The sequence below is a fragment of the Pelodiscus sinensis genome, chromosome 8 (assembly GCF_049634645.1).
Source record: "Pelodiscus sinensis isolate JC-2024 chromosome 8, ASM4963464v1, whole genome shotgun sequence".
Classification (NCBI taxonomy): domain Eukaryota; kingdom Metazoa; phylum Chordata; order Testudines; family Trionychidae; genus Pelodiscus; species Pelodiscus sinensis.
The window spans coordinates 4,722,052-4,742,844 of NC_134718.1; the positions used below are offsets into that span (position 1 = coordinate 4,722,052).

The following is a 20,793-nucleotide window of genomic DNA, read 5'->3' on the forward strand; positions in this document are numbered from 1 at the left end:
AGGCATCTCCCTTTTTATATTCTATAGAGACAAAGTGGGTGGAAGCAATTTGCCAATAGGAGCTCTCAGTTCTGCTATGGTAACGAGATAAGCACCGGACTAACAAAGTGACCCGTGTTGTGACACTAGGAATGAAGTCCTTTGAACCTTTCATAAAATTTCATCTCCCCTTCCCCTTGTGTACTCACTGATGGAGCATGATATTTAATCCCATACAGATTCACTGTAAAATTGCCCAAATGATCGTGAAATGACTCACTGTCTCCAACCATGTGGTTAAATATTTCTCAGAGGCATGTGTGCCAGCTGGAACATGATACGTGTAGGTTGAGGATTCCTTTTCATGTTGCTCTCTAAGATTAGCCTATGGATAAATAATCAGCTGACACTTGAGAAAAACTTGAACATTGGTTACAAATTGATACCAAATCATGATTGTTTCCAGAGATTTCACAAAGTTTTGTTAATTTTTAAATACTGTTGTCATCCACCTTCCTTGATGCCAACTCTGTATGACTCTTGGTGTCAAACTGAAACATTAAAACGCTAATGGTTGTGGCTACACTATGAGCTAAAGTCTAATCTAATATGGTCGATTTCTTACCACCCGATTTTGCGAAGTAGAAAGTCCACGTCGTCACCGGGGGGGATGAATCAAATGTAATGTGAAGTATCACATCCCATGTCGGGAACCTACTATTGACTCAGAGTGATGAACCATGGGTAGCTTTGCATGCTGGGCTATGCTCATAGTGCTCTCAGCAACCAAAACTGTACAGCAGGTGATTATGGGCTTGTGTCGCCAGCATCCCATAATGCACCCATGTCTTCCCTCCCCTCTTGAGTGAGATAAAGGGCAGACAGCATCTCACGCCTTTAGGTGCCGTCCTCGTCTTCTCAGATGTCACAGGAAGACAAGCCAGGAGCCTGGTTTGCAGCAGCCATTGTGATGATGTTGTGTGTCGTGGGTCACCCAATGCTGCAGTGCTTGGAGAGCACACGCCAATCCCTCTTGCAGGAAGAGGACTAGGACAAAGCTGGGCATGGCATGGAGGCCGTGCTCATGCAAGGCCTGGCACTGATGCTACCACCGCCACCAGTCAATCTTCTGGACAATGTGCAATGCCGATCCTGGTGCCACAAGACAAGCTCAGACTGCTGGGAGTGCACTGCGATGCAGATAGGGGACGATTTGTGGCGGCTACAGAAAGTCCGTCTGCACAATGTTTCATTCCTTGATGCTTCCCCAAAATGCTTTGCTCCATCTGTCGTATCTTTGCAGCGGGACAGAGATGAAAGCAGATAGGAGCACAGAGACAGAGGATCAGGATTAGCAAAGAGGGAAAGCGTTTCTGTAAGGAATGGATGGTGTGTTGCTGCTGGGATGACAACAGGGGTAATAGAGAGACAGAGCCCAGAGCACATGGCCTGGTACACGACCTGAGGCCTGAACCAAAGGCTGCCAAGGTGACCAGGCCTGGCCTTGCCACAATAACACCACACGAGATGTTTATGAAAGAAACGTTTCAGGAGGCTGATACAGACACACCACACTCTGGGAGGAGACGGAAGAAAAAAGAGGGACGTTTTGTCCCCAATATCAGGAACAAGGAGATGCCATGCACTACGGGCCCTGGGTTGTGTCCCCCAGTGGTCTGTCTCAGTCTGTAAATGTCAGGGCACCACGCCATGATCCTGCGTGCAGCCTGAAGCACAGGAGAAAGTCCTGCTGCTGACTGAGCCGCCCCTCTTTCCGGGCACACATATGTTCGTGTCCCGGTAACCACGGAGACAGGGCGCTAGGCCTGCTGTGAGGGCAAGAAACCCGGCCCAGGGCCTTTGTCATTGAACCAGGCCTGAGTAGGGTTGCGAGACACTTTCACAAAAAATCCTGAACATGGCAGGAAAAACGATTGGTTGAGAAAAAAAAAAAAAAAAAAAAAGGAAAGAAAAACAACTGGAAGCCAAAATTGTAGACGGGAAAAAAAAAAGGTCTATGCATCTTTAAATATCCCTGTACTCCTCGCTCCCCCTGCCCCACTAGACGCTGCAGTAGAAGGATGTCCCCGCCCGGCCTTCCATCCAAGACAAAGAGAAAATGCTGAACATGTATTTTCTGGGGGGTTTTTACCGGACGGGGCCAGAAATAATAGACCGTCCAGTCGAAAACTGGACACCTGGCAACCCTAGGCCTGAGGCCTCTCTTTGGGGGATGGCTGAACAGGGACTGGATCTGTGCAGCACCCACAGCCCTTCGCAGGCAAACAGAGCACCATGTGGTGCAAAGCCAGACACAAAGGGGTCCCTCCACCCTGAAGGGAGCCTGCTTAGGGGTGTGGGAATTAGCCGCTGGTGACTGCAGGGCTGGCCAGGCTGCTGCAAGCTTGGCAGCTCATGGCCCTGTCACCGGTGGCCTTGCTGTGCCAGGAATGACAGTGAAAAGCCCCTCAGCCTGGCACCTCTCGCGTGCCCAGTTAAGCACCGGAATTAGCTCTCGCCCAGCGGCTCACGGCCTGTGCACCCTGCTCCAGAGCGCTCGAGACTGGGCCGAGCTCCAGCCCAGGCCTCTGTGACTAGCGAGCTCCAGTTTTTGTTTCCCTGTGCTCATTCCTACCCCATTGCTGCTTCTTTGGCTTTAGCACCAGAGCTACTTCATGTCCTGCCTCATCCCCCTAGGCCTCTTGCCAGACACTCCAGCCAGGGCAAAGGTCAGGGATTCCTCCCTCCTGGATTTCCTTCTTGGCCCTGATTTCCAACCTCAACATGTTCTCACTGACTCCACCTGCTCTGTCAGGCCCTGCTAGGGTTGCCAGATACTTAAAACAAAATATTGAACATGGTGGGGAAAAAGATGGTTGAGGAAAAAAAAAGTCACTGCGCCTTTAAATTTACACGCTCCCCACTCCTCTTGCCACCAGATGCGACAGGAGAAGAATGCCTCACCGGCCTTCCATCTAAGAGGCCACAAATACCAGATTCTCCGGGCAAAAACCAGACGTGTAGCAACCCTAGGCCCTGCATCACCTTCACATGCACCATCTACGATTACTAGGCCCCTCTTGCACAATACATCCCCACTCAGAGCTAGTGTGGGAAGCCTCCGCCTGGTACCACATGGAACGGGTTGGAAATTTTCAAATAGAAAACGCCGATTTCTCAACAGCGAAACATTTCACAAAAATGTGTCAATTGTGAAATCTCTGCCTCGCTCCCTGCCTGCTCACCCACACATCCAGCATCGCACAACCGGACTGGCAAGCTGCCAGGACTCCTGGGTTCTTGACTCCTTAGTAACCTGAGCGCCTGTGTCCCTGGCTCCTCAGCTGCGCACCTGGCAAGGGAACAGGGAGCCAATGTTTCCAGCACCGTTCAGTCTGCTAGATCCACAGCAGAAGCAAGGCTCCTCACTCTCCGGCTTTTCCGGAGACAGGATCGTGCCTCCCTGGGACAGAGGAGCGCATGGCGGAGCAGATGGGCCCACAGGCGGGTTCTGGGTTCCCCCACCATAGGATGCTCTTCTGGGAACATGCTCTGCTGGAAAGAGATTGTGTCCTGACCCAGAAGGGGAAGGGAATCTCTGCCAACAACCCACTAACCCAGCCAGACGGTCTCTGAACTAGGCACAAAGGGGGCAGGTGACAACGCCCACAGGGAGGTATGAAAATGGCGACCCTGCCAGGGAGCTGCATGCTGGGGGAGACTTACAACAGGGTAGTAGAGTAACAAGAGGGAACGTAGTGGGAGAGAGCACTCCACATCTCAGGTGTCTGCGCCCAAGTGGCAGGAGAAGTGGGAGGGAAGCGCAGAACTGGGGGAGTTGGTACAAAATGGAGTAACACCTTCCAAAATGGAGTGTCCTGGAGACGTGGTGGGTACATCTCATGGGTGGAGCACTCGTGTAGTGAGTCACGAGTTGTGCTGGAAGGACGGGCAGGGAACAAAGGGGGAAGGGGTTACATTCTACATCCAGAGTATTCACATTCGTTGTGGGGTCCAGCAGGAGGTGAGAGGCAGCAGAAGATGCCCATTCAAGGAGAAACATTTCACCAAAATCTGTTGATTTCCTGGTGAGCTGCCAGAAAACAGGTTTTCTAGAGTTCAAGTCAATGAACGTAGGATCTGTGACCTCAGCCCCGCATGTCACAAAGCACTTCTCAGGAATGTGCTGATTCCAGCACAACTATCTGGTGACCTGCGGAGCGTTCCCCCAGTTCTTTGGCTCCCAGATGCCCGAGACCCGTTGGCTCCAAGGTCACATGTGAGAGCACCACTGAAGCAGCGCCACTGCTGTAGCACTTGTGAGGAAGACCCACTAAGCTGGTGAGGGGGGAGATCTCACATCAGCTTCACACGACACAAAAACGGCACGTGGCTTTGAGAGTCAATTGTACGGTTATTTTTTCATCTTATAATTTATTTTTTAAATGACAGTTACATAAAAATCCAGCAATTTATCTATTTCAAAACAAGGAGCTCATTTCCACAGCCCGCCTCTTCTGCATATGGCCCCATCCATACACTACCCTTGGTCTGCCCTAGGCCCTCCCTCTCCCCACTGTCTCCTTCCTCTCTTCCCTTGTACTGCCTGCCCACCCCGTTCCAGACAGATTCCTGACCCAAAGCAAATCAGGTTTGCAAACACTGGGCATGCAGAACGCAGCTAATTAAGAGCATTGTAGCTGGGCATAGTAAAAGACCAGTGACGGGATGTTTGGGTGCAGTGCGTTGTCCCATTGGCTGGCAATCAGACTATCTACAGAGAGAGTGATGAGTCTGCCCTACAGCCTTAGCTGGGAGCCCGCTGGCCTTTCGCTCATGCAGTAGAGAGGAGCAGGTTCCTGATTGATTTTGACTTCCCGGCATTACACAGGCAGCCTGCACAATGGCCCTTCATTGATCCTGGGGGCGCATAAAGGCAAGCAGCACGTACAGCTAACTGGGAATCTCTGTCCTTTCTCCACCCAGTAAAATAAGGTGCCAGGCCTCCCCCTCTCAGGATACAAATGCCAAAGAAGGAAGAAAATGTCTGGAATCAGACCCCAGTTGAGGCCAAATCAGCATAGAGTCAAGCGGAAGAATCACCTCTCGTCTCTTGCTCATAACATACCTGTTAATACATCTAAGAATGAAGTTTCCTTTTTTTTGCAACAGTGTCACACTGTTGGCTAATATTTAGCTTATGGTCCACTAACCCCTAGATCCCTTTCTGCAGCACTCCTGCCTAGACAGTCGCTTCCCATTCTGTGAGTGTGAAACTTCCTGAGTTGAGCACTTTGCATTTGTCCTTATTGAAGTTCATCCTGTTTACCTCCGACTGTTTCTTGTGCTTGTCCAGATCATTTTGATTTTGACCCTGTCCTCCAAAGCGCTTGCAGCCCCTCTCGGGCTGGTATCATACGCAAATTTTATAAGCATACTCTCTCTTCCATCATCTAAATTGCTGCTGAAGCTACTGATCAGAACCCTATCCTCCAAAGCATTTGCAACCAGTGTTCCCTCTAAGCTGCATGGTAGCATAGACTCAGAACTGCTTAATCAGCACCACCCTCCTTACATGGTGCGCCGGGCCCTTGACTGGGTGGGGCTGATTAATTATCTGGAGGTCTGAGCTGCCCTGAAGGTTAGAGGGAACACTGCTTGCAACCCCTCCTGGGTTGGTATCCTCTGTAAACCTTCTAAGTGTACTCTCTATGGTTTGAATTCCTTAGTTCGAATTACCATTTCACTGCCGTGTGTAGCCGCGGGCAGTTACTCCAGACTAGTGGAATTTAAAAATGGCGACCGGATGGGAACATGCAAATAAAGCCCGAGATATTTAAATCCCGGGCTTCATTTGCAACTTCGAGTGCCTACATTAGCCTCCCTAGTTTGAACTAGGGGGCTAGCGTAGACATACCCTATGTCATCGTCTAAACCAGTGGTCCCCAGCGCAGTGCCCGTGGGCACCATGGCACCCGCTGGGGCATTTATGTGTGCCCTCCAAGTGATCAGGACCAGCCCTACCCAGGGCACATGGCGCATGGGTGGCCCTGCCCCCGGATGCACAGTGCATACGTGACCCCACCCTCCAAGGCACTTGGCAGCCCCAAAAGGTTAGGGACCACTGGTCTAAATGATTGATGAAACTATAGATCAGAACTGGTCCCAAAACTGATCCTTGAGGAACTCCATTCATTACGCCCTTCCAGCATGACTGTGAATCATTGATAACCACTCACTCAGAGTAGCTCCATCAACATTATATTTCTCCATTTCATGAATAAGATCATGCAAGACTGTATTAATCGCTTTACTACAATCAAGACATACCACAACTACTGCTTCCCCCTTATCCACAAGGCTTGTTATTCAGACAGTGTAGTTATCTAAGAAGCGGGAAGGGGTGCCCAGCAGCCAGGCAGCAAGAGAGGATGAGTGAGGAGGCCCAGCAGGGAGGGAGCCCTATCGGGAGGAGAAAGAAAATACAAAGTAAGGAGCCCAGCACCTGGGTCTCCAGAGGGAGGGGTTCAGCTTGTTTCACCATCTCCTGCTGGAAGTGACAGAATGAACTTGCACTTTTGTGATCTATACTGGTTCTGAGGCGGCTTAGGACGGTATCTGCCATGCCACTCCCCAGTTTCGCTGGTATGGATACAGGAAGTTCAAGGCACCCAGGAAGCCAAATAGCAGATAAGACCTCCCCAATCACCGTGGAACATGCATAAACCACTATAAAAACTTCTGCTAGCGTGGAATATAGGGAAGGGAAGAGATGTGGCCATCACAATCCCAGCATTCAGTGGTGCATCTGCATCAACTGTGTGTAGATACCACATTCCTGTGCCTACCACACGCACCACTGATGTACTGAGGTAACCTTTACCGGTAAAGAACACAGAGCTCATATGGTTTTGGTGCATTTCCCACAGATGACGTTACTGGAGTAATATCAATATCTTTGGGTTCAACAACGGGTTTCAGGGTGAAGTTCTGTAAAATCGCCGTGAGTATCAAAAAGAGCTCCATGCGAGCCAGGCCCTCTCCCAAGCAGATCCGTTTCCCTGCGTGGAAAAAAAATTTGAGTTCACACGGGAGATCTTTCTTTGCAGCACATTTTAAATACAGTTGTTATGGAAGCAACAGCTCCGGATAAAGGTTAGATGCACACAGAGATTGAATAATAGTCATCCCCTCATAGATCACAAAGGGATGAAAGGGGACCCGAGGAATTGTAACCAGTGAGCCTGGAAAGACACTAGAACTAACTAAATCAAATTCTAAGAACATAGATGATAGAAGATTGATGAGGAATAGCCAAGCAAGTGTGCATATGTCAAGAACAAATCAAGCCCATTCAGACCAAAAGATTTCTACAACAGGGTTAGTGGCCTAGTGGAGAGAGGCCCCTACAAACTAGGGGAATGTGGTCTAGATGAAATTGCTATTAGATAGTTAAACTGTCAATTGTCAAAAAATAAAAAACTTGCTGAAAGTAGCTGTGAACAGTTTGCTTTGAAGTGGAGAGGCACATATAGTGGAGTCCTGCAAGGGTGTTTCCTGAGACTGGCACTGATCAATATTTTCATGAGTGACTTGGATAATAGAATTCAGTGTGAGTCTCATATTTGCACAACTATTGCATGAGCCGTAGCGGCAAAGCAGTGGTACTGCTGAAAGGGATTAAGGGGTGGATCACACATTAAATAGACATAAAGCGTGTGATTTAGTTGCAGAAAAGGCTAATAACATTCTGGGATGTATTAGTGGGCGTGAGTTATGTAAGGCACGGCAGGGCATTCTCCTGCTCTGCTCAGCACTGGTGAGGGCTCCACTGGAGTACCCTGTTCCATACTGGGCTCGTTACTACAGGAATCGTGGACAATTGGAGAGATTTCGGAGTAAGACAACAAAATGAAAGAGGCTCGAAGATTTACAAAAGCTGATCCCTGGACCAGTTGAGTCATCAGAAATGATGACAGAGCAGGGACACAATATAGAGACTAAGTGCTGTTATAAGAGGATGAGAATCAATTGTTCGCCTTGTCCTGACGGTAGCACAAGTAATGGGCTTACTCTGCAATCAGGGAGATTTAGATTAGAGAAGAAAATTAAAAATAGGGTTAGTCAGATTCTAGAACAGGCTTGCCACAGAGGCTGTGGAATTCCCACCACTGAAGGGTTTTAAGAAGATGGTTTTAAGATGGTACACACCTGTCAGGGACGGTTGATATTTACGTGGTTCCACATCAGCTGAGGGGGCTGGACTTCAGGAACTCTTGATGTCCTTTCCAGCCCTGTATTTCTGTGCTCTCTCTGCACATTATTACGCAGCTGGCTACTGTAGGTTTGGTATTCCCTTCAACATTACTATGATATGCACCTTTGATCACGGATTCATTTACACCAGACAGACACCACACAAAGCAAGACAGGGAGTTTCCAGGCAGGGTGTAGAGAATGGAGTGTGTGTCTAGTCCAAACACTCACTTCAGACAAATAAGCGGGAAGTGGCACTCTTGCATAGACTGACATGCTTTCCTAGCATGAGAGACTCTGCTTCACAGGCCACCTGAAAACACTGCGCACAAACCAGTCTGAGAGCGACCAGGCAAAGCTCAGAGATCAGTCTGGATCTGAAACAAAACCAGCTTCTTTTACCTGCAGAAAAGGGCATGAAGTAATCACTCTTCTTAAAGGCACCATTTTTGTCCAAGAAGTGTCCCGGGTTGAATTGCTCTGGGTTTGGAAATTCCTTGTTGTCATACAGAACTGACTTCAGTGCAGGGAATATCGTGGTGTCCTGAATTATCAAATGCAGAGAAAAAGTTTAGTTGGATACTCAACAAAAGAGAGAAGCTTCCAAAATTCCCTTGACTGTGGGACTGATCTTTGTTTTTCAACATTTTATTGAATTCCCTCAACTTCATGCTTTCCGCGAAACAATAAATACTAACATTTCATGAGCAGAGTGAATCACACTGAACTGCAGTCCACCTTTCATTCTCCTCACAGACGGAGATGGGATACACAGAGTGATTTTGGGCAAGTCATTTTCAGTCTCACATCCCTTGTTGCTGCATCTGTAAATTTGGGATAGCGATACTACCTCCTCTGTTTAAGGTGCCATGAGATACAGGAGCTACATTTTACTATTACTGAGTGTCTCTGACCTAAGAACATAAGAACGGCCACACTGAGTCATCTAGCCGAGTATCCTGTTTTCCTTCCACAGCCAATGCCAGGTGCCCCAAGAGGAATGAACAAAACACAGAGGCTATGTCTAGACTGGCATGATTTTCCGGAAATGCTTTTAATGGAAAAGTTTTCAGTGAAAAGCATTTTTGGAAAATAGCATCTAGATTGGCACGGATGCTTTTGCGCAAAAGCACTTTTTGTGGAAAAGCGTCCGTGGCCAATCTAGACGCACTTTTGCACAAAAAAACCCCGATCGCAATTTTCGCGATCGTGACTTTTTTCGCAAAACAAGTCTGAGCTGTCTACACTGGCCCTTTTGTGCAAAACTTTTGCACAAAAGGGACTTTTGCCCGAATGGGAGCAGCATAGTATTTCCGCAAAAAGCACTGATTTCTTACAGTAGGAAGTCAGTGCTGTTGCGGAAATTCAAGCGGCGAGTGTAGACAGCTGGCAAGTTTTTCCAGAAAAGCGGTTGATTTTCCGGAAAAACTGGCCAGTCTAGACACAGCTGGAATGAACAAGTAATCCCTTTCCTGTCACCATTCCCAGCCTATGACAGAGGCTACGGACACCATTCGAACCCTTCCGGGCAAAAGCCGTTGATGGACCTAACCTCCATGAATTGATCTAGTTCTTTCTTGAACCCTGTTAAAAGTCCTGGTCTTCATGACACCCTCTGGCAAGGAGTTCCACAGTCTGACTATGCTCTGTATAAAGAAATACTTGATTTTGTTTTTTGTTCAATCTGCTACCAATTAATTTCACTTGGTGACCCTTAGATCTTATGTTATGGGAACAAGTAAATAAAGTTTCCTTACTCACTTTTCCCACACCAGTCATGATTTTAGAGATCCCTATTGTATCACCCTTCAGTCTCCTCTTTTCTAAGCTGAGAAGTCCCAGTCTCTTTAATCTCTCTTCATATGGGACCTCTAATCATTTCTGTTGTCCTTTTCTTGAACCCTTTCAGAGGCCAATATACTTTTTTGAGATGAGGTGACCACATCTATACACAGTATTGAAGATGTGGGCATATCATGGTCTTAAACAGAGGCAATTGGATGCACCCTGTCTTATTCTCTGTCCCCTTTTAAATGATTCCTAATATTCTGTTTGTTTTTTGACTGCCGCTGCACAGAGTGGATATTTTCAGAAAACTATCCATAATGACTCCAAGATCTCTCTCTTCAGTAGTTGTAGCTAGATTAGTTAAATCAGCAACACACCCCACATGCACGAGAGAAGCTGCAATAAAGGAATTATTCTGAGGAAGGCCTATGAGTTGTGTTACAAAGGAAGTCAGAGTAGATGACCACAGTGGTCCCTTCCGGCCTTCTATCTCTGCATACTACTACTTACAGAGTGAGTTAAGCAGAAGCTACTGAAGTTGGACATTTTGAAAGCAGCAGGTCCAGAGAAATTGCCTCCAAGAGTTTTAAAAGAGTTGATCAAGAGTGTAAGCTTCACTCTGTTAAAAATAGCATAACCTTGAATTGTAGGGTTTTTTGGTTTGTATTTATATTGATCGGCTAGCCGTCAGTTCCAGAACTAAGCAAAGGTTGGGAGGGTTCACAATCTTGACACGTATCATTACTAAATTCATACTCTAGTTCACGTTGACATGCAGGAGCTGGGCTATGAGACCCTTCTGGAAGGAAGGCAAGGCCTGAACACTTCCAAATCCTGTTCTATTTCATGCAGAGACTGGGAGGGATTCAACACCACCTGGTCCATGACTGATAAATCAGTAAACACACCCACCGCACCAATCACATTGAAGGAATAGTTTGAAATTAAACAGAGAAGAGTGAACAAACTTGGCCTTTCACACGCACACGTTCAGAACTGACCTTGGGAATCACGTACTGCCTGAGATGAACATCTCTAGTCACAGCACGCGGGACACCTATAGGCGCAAGGACAAGGAATCTCTGGATTTCATGTACCACGGCATCTGTGTAGGGCATCTGGCTTCGATCCGCCATGCTGGGGCTTCGTCTTCGGCCAATCACACGGTCAATCTCTTTGTGAACTTTCTCTGTCACCAAATGAATGAGGTTTAAAATAATGATAAATTCCTACAGATTTGCCCACCGCTGTGTCACCCCCGTCTGCCCTGGGCATAGTCCCGAGCACTGGCCGAGCCTTGAGTTCCACAATCCTGACACTGGCAAGCTGATAACTTCGGAACATGCGATGACTTTGCCAGTCCACCCCCCTGCAGTGGGAAGGTGCCTGTTACGGTCAGAGCAGGCACAGCCTGGTCAGTGTCAGCCGAGGCTCCCCCCACTTTTTGGTCTGCCCCCTGCCTGGGAGCATCAACTCTGGTCTGGATCTGAGCGAGGAATTCACTCCCAATGGCCCAGTCAGCCCTTGGGCCCTTTGCTCAGATGGTCAATACAGGCACAAGACTGCCCGTTGCAATGGGGCTCTTCGGATGAGAACTCCTGCCTGCAGGGGCCTGGGGCAGGAAACCCCCCGGACCGATCTTCTACTCACTTCCCTTAACTAGCGAACCACAACCATGTGGTAGCAACATGGGTCACTCACCGCCAGGCCAAGCCAGAGGTGATCTGGTGACTGAAGGGGACACACTGTGTATCCATTTTTTGCTCCGTGCATTCCTCACATCTCCCCCACAAAGCTCAGCAGCTTTCTTTCAGTGATTCCCTTTTACATTCCAGTTGCTCCCGATGGAAAGCTGAGGTCGTTATTTTACTGCTTCTCAGCCCCAAAATAATAATGCGTTCTTTCTTGAATATGTCTGTTGACCCCTGGGATTTCCCCGCAACCCTCCAATTTCCAGTTTTCAGTGATTTGGCCAGGTTGTTACTCTTAGAACTGGTCTCTTTACTCACTTCCTTAATATTTGAGAATGCTCTTGAAAATTACTGTATTTAGAGGGCAATTTTTGAAATAATTTGTAAGACTTATAATGTCATATTATATTGTCATGATAAAGAATCATCCAATTGGGCCATTGTACAGATGGACTCGTAGTTTTTAAACTGTAAAACAAAATAGTTCCGGGGGGGGGGGAAGCTTCTTGTCTGGTCATCTGTAAAGGCAAATTGTGTTGTTAAATTTGTTCAATATGTAAAAACTTTACGTCTTTAGTACATTGAACTGAAGTGTGTTTTCATTTGTTCTGGAGAAATATCAAAGGTATTGTATAAAAAGATTATAATGGTCAAGACTTTATTTCCAATTGCTGAGTACCTTAATAGGAAAACTAAACACAACTGGCATTGAAAAATTGTGGTAACATTTTTATCTACTGGAAATACACCTTCAGCATCTTGGAGATGGTAGGAAAACCATGATGGCCAATCTTCTAATTATCACTTTTTTGTCTTCCATGTTTAAGCTAATGCAAATGTGAAGTTCTTTTCTAGTTGGTTGGTTATTCCATGAAAATCTCAGAGTTCTCATGTGCCCAAATAGCTCTTAGAATCATGGTTAAAGCTGCTCCCTTCCAAACATACCACAAACATTTCCTGGGTCCACCACTTTGAGAGCACGTGTGTGTTGTTACCTTGAATTTCTGGGAATTTGAGGAGAACCAGGAGTCCAAAGTATAGAGTGGTGCTGGATGTCTCTGTTCCAGCAACAAATAAGTTGATTGTGCTTCCTACCAAACTTTCTTCTGTAAATACCGAATCGCTATTCTTTTGCTCCTGAAAAACGATTTGTGGAAGATGTTTCAGATTTGACTGTAAAGCTGTAGGAAACATTCTTATCAGGCCATAAAAGAGTCATCTTCCACCCAACAGTGTTGTCATAATTAAGATCCCCACATAAACGGTCCGGATCACTTCACATGACAGTGGAATTGGTGCTATGCCTTCGGCCTTTTTGGTGTAACGGTGATTTTTTTTTTAAACTTCATAGGAAGGAGGAGAACAGAGCATTATAACATACATTCCTTGGGCACAAACCATTTCTCCCCTTCGGGTTTTCCCACGGCCATGTCCTATGCCATTATTGAACAAATTAAACCCGATGAGATGCGCAGCTCCCACCACAGTAGTGGGGATGAACTGCTGCCCTCACTTACCTCTTGGATTTTGATGAGGAAAGCATCGATGAAGTCCCGAGGACAATTGGGATCCAGAGACACTTTATGCACGTTCATTCTCTCCCCAACAAATCTTCTTATCTCCTCAAAAATTTTAAATAGCCTTTGGTGAGGCCCAGGGATATAATCCATGAGGGTCGGAAAAAAACTATACAGCTATAAAGATTGAAAGAAAAACACGAGTTCATTTATCTGGACTCAACAGAGAAGAACAGTGTTCACCCCGATGACACACCTACAGCCGTAGAATTAAATTCTTCTTGGGTGCCTTCTAATCAAAATCTATTCAACAGCAAGCTCCAAGTCAGACTATACAACAGAGATTAAAATTCCTCATAAAAGCTACACGAAGGTTTAGTTACATCAGCTAGGACACACTCCATTTTTTTCCAACAAATCAAACGTCCTTCTCCTGAAGAAAAAACCCACAAAAGCACCCAGCCTTCGCTCCTACAACAGTTTCTCTTAGGTAGCAGTCCACCATTGTAAACTCTAAAAGGAAAATATGCAGTAGACTTCCTGAAGTGGAAATTGCAGGGCCAGATTATGTGGTATGGTAACTTCATTTCTTTGGTCTGAATTACATCAGCAGAATGTTTGGCCCTTCACTGTGCATTTGGGGAGGCTTTCAGAGAAGAGGAGAGAATGTAGGGGCTGGGTATGAAATGGAGGTGAAAGGAAATTTGCTGTGGAGGTGAGGAATGTAATTACATTCATAAAGCCAATTATGATTGGTGTTGGTATCACTGTATTTATTGGCGATTTCCCTGATTTTTGCCATTTGTGTTGATAGACAAAATACTCAACAAACCAAATTCTGAGATGAGAATGTGTTTTGTAAGGGAATTTAAACTACCCTCAGAAAGAAGTTGGTGGAGTGTCAGTTTGGTTGTAGCAGTAGTCCAATGAAAAAATGAGGACGATTCTGGGGAATCTGATATAAAAATGTTTAGGGAAAATTAATAAAGTCAGAAATCTCCACCTCCTCTCTCTGCACAGTCGATATGAACACAACAAATCCCTCAACATACCACTATCCAAGGATCCTGCTGGACTTTGCCATTTTCCAATATGAGATTAATTAAAGTAACAAAGTTCTCCTCTTCATAGTCAAACCGGTCCCCGAAGACGATGGAGCAGATGACATTGGAGACGACCTGGGCGAGGAGGAGGCTGGGGTCAAAGGGCTGCCCTGGAGCAAACCAAAAGTAAAACAAGTCAGTTTTACAGCAGTGATGAGGGGCTATCAGTCTCTGTCTGAGTGACACCCTCCTGTCTTATCTAGGGTCCATTTCAGAGAACAGATCCCGATCCATCAGGCACGCAGGCAGGTGGGGCAAAGCAGGAAGGTTCCCCAGGGCACAGCAAAATAGAAGAAGTTGGGGCTCTCAGATGGCAGTACAGCATCTGCTGGAGTCCAGCACCTTCAGATCACCCCCAGAGAGCCAGGTGGAGTGTGCTGGGTGGCGTACAAGGGCTCCCGGTGGGACGATAGCACAAGCCCCTGTCGCACGAGGCCCCCTGACTTCTGGGGTGCCCTGTGACCCATTCACAACGGAGGCTGCCCAGTGGCTGTGGCTGGGCCCTCACTAGCGTGGTGGTACCACTATTACCAGTTGGCACCAGGTGGAGTCGCTCTCACTCTACTTTGCTGACACCTGGAGATGTGTGGAGACCCCCCTGGAGACAGCTGCTGGAGACAGGTGCTCAGTGTCAGATGGATAGAGAAAACGTCACCAGGGAAGCAGCCTAGGGGAAGGGGAAGCAGTCACTGGTGGGCTGGGGATGGAAATGGAGATGGCAGGAATGCGCCTGGACCAAAGACGTGGAGTAAGACAAGACAGATGCATGAGAACAGCCCAGGCCAGAGGCGAGGCAGCAGTTCAGCAGTGATGTGAAAAGGCCAGAGAGGAGCAGAATGTCTAGTGATGAGAATGGCAGCGGAAGAAGCTGAGCCGGCAGTAAGAGGCTGGCAAAGGAGGAAGGCTCTGGGGAAGTCCCCGTGCTCCGCATGCCATGGAGCGGAATGAGAAACAAGGGAATGAGAGTCCTTTATGAAGCCCAGTGTATTTCCACGGGGGTTTCAAACATTCCCACGGGGCCCTTCACTCTAGAAAATTGGTGCCTAATGTGCATCAGATGTGGAGCTGGGAAGAAAATGAGAATTAGCAAACCATAGGAATAGGTGGCTGCGAACCCAGCACACTGGAACTAACCCTCTCTAATGCAGCTCACTGTGTCAGTGTCTACACACTCTAGACAAGCATTATGCCTTTGTGCTTTGGTCACATCACAGGGGACAAATGTGACAAAGCAGCAACCACAAGGGTTCATCTCTGGCACCTTTCACCCATCCTTTCCTATGACATTAGGCTGCTGTCGGGGCAGCTCACGGCTTCCATTATAAGATGTTAGAACCAAACAAACAACATCATGAAAAGCAAAGACAAGAGTTGTCTTTCTGCTCAGTGTTCAGTGGACAAGAAACAATCCCCACCGTGCGTGTTTCTGAGTCTTTCCACCAGAAAATGGGTTTCCTCCTGGATCCGCTCCTCAATGCTTTTCTTCCCCATCCCAAAATCTCTCAGAGTCGTGACGGCAAATCGCCGGAGCTGTTTCCACTGCTCCCCATTGGCGAAAGCGATACCTGGAGATGGGTAGAAAACAGGTACGTGGGAAGGAGGCCAGATGTTGAGGCCGATTTCAAAAAACACCCAAACAAGCCAAAGATTTGACTTCAAATTCATTGTCACTGTGTCTGTGCTCTCTGATTTTCATTACTTATTAACAAAACTCTGGCACTTTCCCTTCTCTTTTCTTAGCTGTTTTCTTGCCATATAAACCATATCAATTCTGTGCGCAGACGTTATTTCAAACGTACCTGATCCCTTGGTAGCTGTCTCAAATAGCGGCATTCTTCCTCTTCCACTGAACTCTTCCCCGAGATTGATCAGAGCTTCCTTCACAACCTCATATCCATGCAGCACAACAACCCGCTCGGAGCCCAAGTAGATCGTGAACATCGGGCCGTATGTTCTACTGAGCTGTAAGAGTTGAACAAAAAGGCCAATGTGTGTTAATTAAGACCCACTTCTTAAAGGGGAAGAATGGGGGAAGAGGGGGAGTAGATCAAATGACACAAGCCCTTTCCTGCCACTCAGCTAATACTGGCCAATTCTGACCACTGATCACTGCCCAGACATGGCCATTTCAGCCACGATCCTCCAAAGTATTTAGGAGCTTCACTTCACTGATTTCCTTGAGAGTTAGGCACCTACATGCCTTCGAGGTCTGGGACTGCCTGACGTTTCAGCGCATCATGTTGTTAAACTCGTGTATTTTAAACATGTTTCCCTATTGATGTGTGTGTCTGTCTGTTTGTTCCCAGCATAATTCTGTTACAATTATAACAAGCACCTGCATTAATATGGGGGTTTTTAATAGAGATTTCGAGCATTACGTAAAAATGCCCCTTCAAACTTCACAGAAATGCTGCTGGCATTTATTCAGTCATGTCAGTTGGTTCTATGCTGAGCTGCAGTCTCTGCCTAACCTTCATTTTGTGACATAGGCAAATGCCAATAGAGCAAATTTACAGATGGGAAATGAAGGCAGAGAGAGGTTACATGATACACCCAAGGGCACACCTAGAATCTGTGGCAGAGGTAGACAGAGACCTGAAGGCCCACGAATGCCAGTTCCTTATATAACACACTAGACCTCTGAGCCCAGCCCGCGACAGCTTGCGCTCAGGGCAGTGCAGCTGTGGAGGCACGCTGGGTTACCTCTGAATAAAACACTAACCTGTCACACAAGCAAATCATTTACATCTGCAATCCACAACTGATTGTTTTAAGCAGCAGTAAGTTGGGCATTTGAGCCGACATGGCACTGCCACCAGGCTGGGTTTGAGCTAGGGTGAGCTAAATGCCTGCTACCAACCCAGCAACGGATACCAAGAGAACACCCTTACCTCTTCTATATGCAGGGGCAAGCTCTTCTCTCTCAGCTGCAGCATGTTCCCAACGAGGGGGAAAGCAACAGGCCCGGGCGGCAGCTTCCCACTTCCAGGCGTCTTTCTCCACGTGGAGAGGAAGAGAAGGCAAGAGACACAAATGACCAGGAACAGAGTGGTTGCTCCCAGCGGTTCCATTGTCAGGTGTAGGAATGGCTCATGGGGTTAACAGGAATTATTTATATTTCAGTTGTCTCCCTTTTTATATTCTACACAGACAACGTGGATGCAAGCAATTAACCAATAGGAGCTAAAAGTTCTACTGTGGTAACGAGATAAGCTCTGGACTGACAAACGTAACTGATCAGTGTGATTCTGGGAATGAAATCCTTTGAACCTGTAATAATATCTCAACTCGCCTTCCCCTTGTGTATTGATTGATGGAGCATGATGTTTAATCCTATACAGAATCCTGTAAAGTTGCCCAAACGATTGTGAAATTACCTGCTCTCTCCACCTATGTGGTTAAACATTTGTCAGGGGCATGGTGCCAGCTGGAACACGATATATGTAGAATGAGGATTCCTTTTCATGTTGTTCTCCAAGATTTAGCCTGTGGAGAAATGATCAGCTGACACTTGAGAAAAACTTGAACATTTGATACAACTTGAAACCGAATCTGGATTCTTTCTAGAGGTTTCACAAAGTCTGGCTAATCTTTAAAATCTGTTGTGATCTACCTTCCTTGATGCCAAAGTTGTACAACACTTGGTTTCTAAGTGAAACATTAAGACTCTGAGGGTGTGTCTACACTACAAGTTAAGGTCGAATCTAATATGGTTGATTTCTTACCACCTGATTTTATGAAGTCAAAAGTCCATGTCCTCACACGGAGATAAAACAAATGTAGTCCAAGTTGCGCATCCCATGTCAGGAGCCTACGATCGACTCAGAGCAATGCACCATGGGTAGCTTTGCCTTCTGGGCTTTGCTCATAGTGCCCGCTGTGACCAAAACTGTGTAGCGGGTGGTTATGGGCTCATGTCGTCAGCATCCTGTAATACACTCATCTAGTCTCTTCTTCCTCCTCCCCCCGCCCAAGTGAGATAAAGGGGAGGCAGTGTGCTCATGCCTTTAGATGCCCTCCTTGTCTTTACAGACGTCATAGCAATACAAGCCCAGATCCCGGTTTGCAGCAGCCATTGTGATGGTGAAGTATGCTGTAGGGTGCCCAATGCTGCAGTGCTTGGAGAGCGTACGCCAGTCCCTCTTCCAGGAAGAGGACTGGCACCAAGCTAGGCATGGCATGGAGGCCCTGCTCATGCAAGGCCTGGTGCTGATGCTAGCACCAGAGCCAGTCAATCCTCTGGACACAGTGCAACACCAGCCCGAGTGCCGTGAGACGAGCTCACACTGCTGGGACCGTTATGCGTTGCAGACATGGGACGATAAATGGAGGCTACAGAAATTCTTTGTGGACAAGGCCACGTTCCTGGAACTTTGCAAATGAGCTAGAACTTTATACTGAGCTAGATAGTAAATAAAAGTGACTTGATTGAGTACAAACAGTAGGATGTAAGTGCTTGCAAGTGAAAACAGACAGATCCAAGTAAGCTACAGAATTAAAATGAGAAAAACACACATATCACTAGTTCTAATGCATGATAGCGTACTGCAAACTCACCCATACTTGCTCTTGTTTCAAGTCAAAGCTCATCTTTTTCTCTAACCTGGGTCTCCTGCTCTCCTTGCTTCTCTGAGTTTGTTTACTATGGCACATTTTGCCACCAAAACCTACCTTTTGGTTATAAAACAGTCAGGCTGTGTCTAGACTGCATCCCTTTTTCATAAAAGGGATGCAAATTAGACCTATCGCAATTGCAAATGAAGCAGGGATTTAAATCTCCCCCGCTTCATTAGCATAAAAATGGCTGCAGCTTTTTTCCGGCTCGGAGCTTTGCCTTTTCCGAAAGATCCCTTATCCCTCTTAAAATGAGGAATGGCTCTTAAAATGAGGGATAAGGGATCTTTCGGAAAAGGCTTTATTTTCCAAAAGATCCGCGTCTAGACTGGCGCTTTTTTCCGGCAAAGCTCCGAGCCAGAAAAAAGCGGCAGCCATTTTTATGCTAATGAAGCGGGGGAGATTTAAATCCCCACTTCATTTGCAATGGCGATAGATCTAATTTGCATCCCTTTTACGAAAAAGGGATGCAGTCTAGACACAGCCTCAGAGTGTTTGCTCTGCAATGTGACTGATTAGGAAAATCACCCAGATTTGACAACAAAAAATTCCAGCCTGGTGAGAGACTTTTGTCTTTATCCCTTCCTTTATTGCACCCCTTCTACAATCAATAGGCAGCAATCACCACAGGCCGGTGGGTCCTGGAAATTGTCAGCCGTGGTTATTCTATCCCTTTCACAGCAATTCCTCCAACCTCCCCACCCTCTTCCGGGACCCCTCTCATGAGACTCTGCTCCACCAGGAGGTTTTACACCTTCTCAAAATAGGAGCCATAGAGCAGGTCTCCGAAAAATACAAATGGAGGGCGTTTTCTTCTCACTACTTTCTCACCAAAAAGAGAATAGGAGGTTGGAGAACTATCTTGGACCTAAGCCACTTAAATAAAAAATATCTTTGCAGGCAATGCTTGGTCAGGCTCACCACAATAATTCCAGCATTGGGGAGGGGGGACTGGTTCGCACCCCTCGACCTTCAAGATGCATATTTTCACATCACAATACACCCCCCCCCACACAAGCGCTTCCTTCAATTCACGGCAGCCTCAGACCAGAGTCCTTACATTCGGACTCTCCTCTGCCCCCAGAGTCTTTTCCAAGACCCTTGCAGTGGCCACAGTATAACTAAGACGCAATGGGATCACAATATTCCCTTATCTAGACGATTGTCTTATCTGAGGTTCCTCACAATGGCCCATTAAAGACATGATCACATTCACATAGACCACGCTTCTGCTTCAGTTGCTGAGCTTCATTATCAAGAAGCAGAAATCCATATTACGCCCCACACAATCTTTGGAGCTCATAGGGGCTCGTATAGACTCCACAATAGTTCGAACCTATCTCCCCAATCACCGTTTTGACACCATAAGAAACCTACTGTTGCAAGCACAGTAAATTGGCTAGGTGGTAAACAGCCACAAATGTCATAAACTCAGGGAAAATCCCTGTAATCCTTAGTTAAAAAAGAGAAAAACAATTAGCCAGCTCAGACATGATCTCCAAACCTCCTCACCAGGAAAACAATAAACCCTGATGGACTTGCTAAACTTTTCCCTACTTACATATTTCAAGTCCGTTCTTGGAGAGAGAACGCATCTCCCTTCACCCTCAATACCCGGGAGAAACTGGTCTGATCTCAAAAAAGAGAGAGAGAAAATTCCCTCTCACCCAGTTTGAAATTCTGATCTCCATTTTTATTGGCTGTTTGCCCTAACCCCCATATCCCCACCGACTAAAACACCTTTGCTAGGTACCTGAGTTAACCCCTTAATCACTGCGTGCTGGTTAGCACTCCTGTTCTTGTCACCTCCATCATATCCCCCATTAGTCTCCCACCAGGCTGGGT

The 20,793-nt window shown here is 46.8% G+C and overlaps 1 protein-coding gene across 2 annotated transcripts; it reads right to left on the reverse strand.

Annotated features, from left to right (window-relative positions):
- Positions 1 to 4,370: 4,370 nt before the first annotated feature.
- LOC102462446 (cytochrome P450 2H2-like) lies at positions 4,371 to 17,657 on the reverse strand. Of its 2 annotated transcripts, none has more exons than XM_006128743.3 (9): positions 17,226 to 17,643; positions 16,134 to 16,296; positions 15,750 to 15,899; positions 14,284 to 14,444; positions 13,232 to 13,408; positions 12,710 to 12,851; positions 11,025 to 11,212; positions 8,638 to 8,779; positions 4,371 to 7,040 (listed from the first exon to the last, which is right to left on the reverse strand). In XM_006128743.3, exons 1-9 carry the CDS (start codon positions 17,403 to 17,405, stop codon positions 6,859 to 6,861), a joined length of 1,485 nt encoding a protein of 494 aa, XP_006128805.2. In that variant the 5' UTR covers positions 17,406 to 17,643; the 3' UTR covers positions 4,371 to 6,858. The 2 variants fall into 2 exon arrangements, 1 of the variants encoding a protein (XP_006128805.2); XR_012905751.1 differs by having other exon boundaries at positions 6,903 to 7,040; positions 8,191 to 8,779; positions 17,226 to 17,657.
- Positions 17,658 to 20,793: the final 3,136 nt, after the last annotated feature.

Coding starts and splice junctions, on each gene's coding strand:
- LOC102462446 (XM_006128743.3), bottom strand. CDS start 17,405: ATGGAACCGCTGGGAGCAACCACTCTGTTCCTGGTCATTTGTGTCTCT. Junction 16,297..17,225: donor TGCCCCTGCATATAGAAGAG/GTAAGGGTGTTC, acceptor CAACTCTTACAG/CTCAGTAGAACATACGGCCC. Junction 15,900..16,133: donor GACAGCTACCAAGGGATCAG/GTACGTTTGAAA, acceptor ACCCATCTCCAG/GTATCGCTTTCGCCAATGGG.